General features: G+C 57.2%; 1 protein-coding gene across 5 annotated transcripts in view; it reads right to left on the bottom strand.

Annotated features, from left to right (window-relative positions):
• LOC104561891 (protocadherin alpha-C2) overlaps nt 1-3126 on the bottom strand; it is a 112631-nt gene that overhangs the window by 38123 nt on the left and 71382 nt on the right. Inside the window, exon 1 of one of the 5 annotated variants that reach the window (XM_062002296.1) lies at nt 277-2919. The exons of the other annotated variants lie outside the window; for them this stretch is intronic. Coding sequence (XP_061858280.1) covers nt 277-2793 — 2517 coding nt within the window. The 5' untranslated portion in view covers nt 2794-2919. Of the gene's footprint in view, nt 1-276; nt 2920-3126 lie in introns of those variants that run through there. 5 annotated transcript variants of the gene reach the window in all.

A 3126-nucleotide genomic window follows, 5' to 3' on the forward strand; every position in this document is an offset into this window, starting at 1 on the left:
TCTAAGAGAAAAGGGAAGGAGACAATGCTCTATACAGCACACACTGCAAAAATGAGGTGAATCTCAGGCGCACACACACTGAGCTGACAAAATGGACCCTTGGTATTTACCTAGAAACAAAATGCATTGTACAGATTAGATTCATCAGAACCACGTTTCACAGCTGTGTATCAGTGAGCCCAAAAAGGAACATGCTCAACCTGAGTTTCCCAGTTTGAACCTCTACTTAAGCACAGATTTGCTCAGAGTGCTGCGCATTTATCAAGGGAGCCTCACCTCGTTAGGAGTAACGGAGTCATTTTTAAGTACGATCAGGTTTTGTGCACTCTGCCCACTCTGTCCTGTCAGATGCCTCTCGGTCATCACTGCAGAGGGACCAGTAGTTCCTGTTGGGCCACAGGTATTGTAAAACATAAAAGTGTCACTTCCTGATCCTGCAGTCAGGCATGCCTTATAGCAGTAGGTCTTAGTGAGAGACCCATTGCCCCTCACTTCAATGAAATGGGGTTGTACTTTTAAACCTTGGGGCAACCTAGCATCGATGTTGTTGTTGGCCTGCTTGTACAGTTCAGCAGGGCACCGTTCTCTGACCCCACAGAACCCTGTACAGCAGGAATTCCCATACAGACTGTATCTGTAGCATTTGATAACAGTAAGCCCAATGATTGTGAAAAGGAAAACGAAGGAGATGGCGCTCAAAGCAATAATGAGATAAAGAGTGACCTCTGAGTAACTGCTCGGACTTTTAAAGTGCTTTCTTCTGTCAGGGATGATTTTGGAAACTCTGTCCACCACGGCAACAGTGATGGCTACTGAGGAGGACATCGGTGGCTCTCCATTGTCTCTCACCTCCACCGTCAGGTTGAAAGTCGGTGGGCTGTCCTCGCCCAGCTTGCGAGTAGTCCTAATCTCCCCAGTATGGAGCTCTATCCTGAACAGACCTGGATCTGAGGTTTGCATCAGGTGGAAAAACAACCAGGCATTTTGCCCTGAGTCCCCATCGATGGCTATAATTTTAGTTACCAAATATCCAGCATATGCCGAGCGTGGGATCATCTCCAGGGCTGCTGAAGTGTTGGTTGAGGTAGGATACAGAATCTGTGGAGCGTGGTCATTCTCATCCACCACATAGATGTAGACAGTGACAGTGCTGCTCAATGGTGGGATCCCAGCATCCTGAGCCTGGACAACCACCTGGAACTCCCTTAGTGTCTCGTAGTCAAAAGACCTGACAGCATACATGTTGCCACTATCGGATTTAATGGAGACATAGGAGGCGACAGGTAGCCCTTCAATTTCCCCATCCAGTAGAGAATAGGACACATAGGCATTTTCGGCGACATCTGGGTCAGTGGCTTGGATAGTGCACAGCAAGGCTCCAATGGGGTTGTTCTCAGGGATGTAAACTGAGTACACAGGTTCCTCAAAGCGTGGAGGATTGTCATTGATGTCAGAGATCTCCACATGGATCACCTTCTGGGAAGACAGAGGGGGGCTCCCAGAGTCGGTAGCTGTTACTGTGATGTTGTAGGCTGCTGCTTTCTCATGGTCCAGTTTGCCCTGGGTGACCAAGGTGTAGGAGTTCTTGAAAGAGTTGAGAGTGAAGGGGAGGCCAGGAGGAATACGCAGGCTCACCTGCTTGTTCAGTCCTGAGTCCTGGTCAGTGACACTCATCAGGGCCACCACAGTTCCTGCCTTCGCGTCCTCTGGCACTGGGCTGTACAGAGAGGTCAGAACCACCTCAGGAGCGTTGTCATTGGCATCCACAATGTTGACCAGCACCTTACAGTGCCCAGTCATAGAGACAGGGCCCTGATCAGTGGCTTGCACATAGATCTCATAGGAGGACGCCTCTTCATAGTCCAAGGTACCATTAACCCGCACCTCCCCTGAATGTGGGTCAACAGTAAAGAGCTCCCTCACCTTCTGTGGGGTGTAGCTGCCAAAGGAGTAGATCACATCCCCATTGGAGCCCTCATCGGGGTCTGAGGCATTGAGTTTGACCACGAGGGTGCCAGGCGGGGCATTCTCCAGCAGGCTCACAGTGTAGGTGGAGCGGTCAAAGGCAGGTGAGTTGTCGTTGGTATCCACAACTCGCACAGAGATCTGAGCTGTACCGGACTTAGGGGGGTCTCCCCCATCCACAGCAGTGAGCACTAGCTGCTGCAGGGCACTCTGCTCCCGGTCCAGGGGCTGCTGCAGCACCAGCTCCAGGAGCTTGCTGCCACTCTGAAAGTCTTTAAGGTCCAAGGCAAAGTGGCGGTTGGGGCTGAGCTGATAGCTCTGCACAGAGTTGGTGCCCACATCGGGGTCTTGTGCACTCTCGATGTGGAAGCGGGCCCCGGGCACGGCAGACTCACTGATCTCCAGCCGGTAATCCTGGCGGGGGAAGCGCGGCGCGTTGTCGTTGATGTCCAGCACCTCCACCTCCACGTTGTGCACCTCGATGGGCTGCTCGATGACCAACTCCAGGCTGAGGAAGCAGGCGGTGCTGAGCTCGCACAGCGCCTCGCGGTCCATGCGCTCCCGCACCAGCAGCGCCCCGCGGCCCAGATCCAGCTCCAGGTATTGCCGGCCGCTGCCCGAGGTAAGCCGCGCTCCCCTCGCCGCCAGTCGCCGCGGATCCACGCCCAGGTCGCTCGCCACGCTGCCCACGAAGGCGCCGAGCGGCAGTTCCTCCCGCACCGAGTAGCGGAGCGGCCCGCCCGGCGCCCTCCCGGCGCCCAGCCCCAGCAGCAGCAGCAGGCCCAGCACCGCCGCCCCGCCGCGCCTCCGCCGAGCAGCCGCCGCCATGGCCGGGGCGGGGAGGGGGGGAATAGGGGGTGGGGAGCTGCCGGAGCCCGGAGCCGCCTCTCCCGGCCCCGGCCCTGGCCCGGCCTCACTCCCCGCCGCCGCCCGGCCGCCTCATGCAAGCGGCGAGCAGCAGCCGCCGTCCGCCTCCAGCCCCGCCGCCGCTCGCTCCATGCTCGCCGGGTTGCCCGAGACGGCGGCTCCGACTCTCTCTCTCTCCGTCGGCTCCGAGGAGGAGGAAGACGAGGCGGAGGAGGAAGGAGGAGGGACCTGGACTCGCTGGATCCGCTTTCTCCGTCTCCAGCTGCCGCGCGGGCGGAGGCGGGGGGGAGGACG

Source organism: Colius striatus, chromosome 9 (assembly GCF_028858725.1).
Source record: "Colius striatus isolate bColStr4 chromosome 9, bColStr4.1.hap1, whole genome shotgun sequence".
Lineage (NCBI taxonomy): Eukaryota > Metazoa > Chordata > Aves > Coliiformes > Coliidae > Colius > Colius striatus.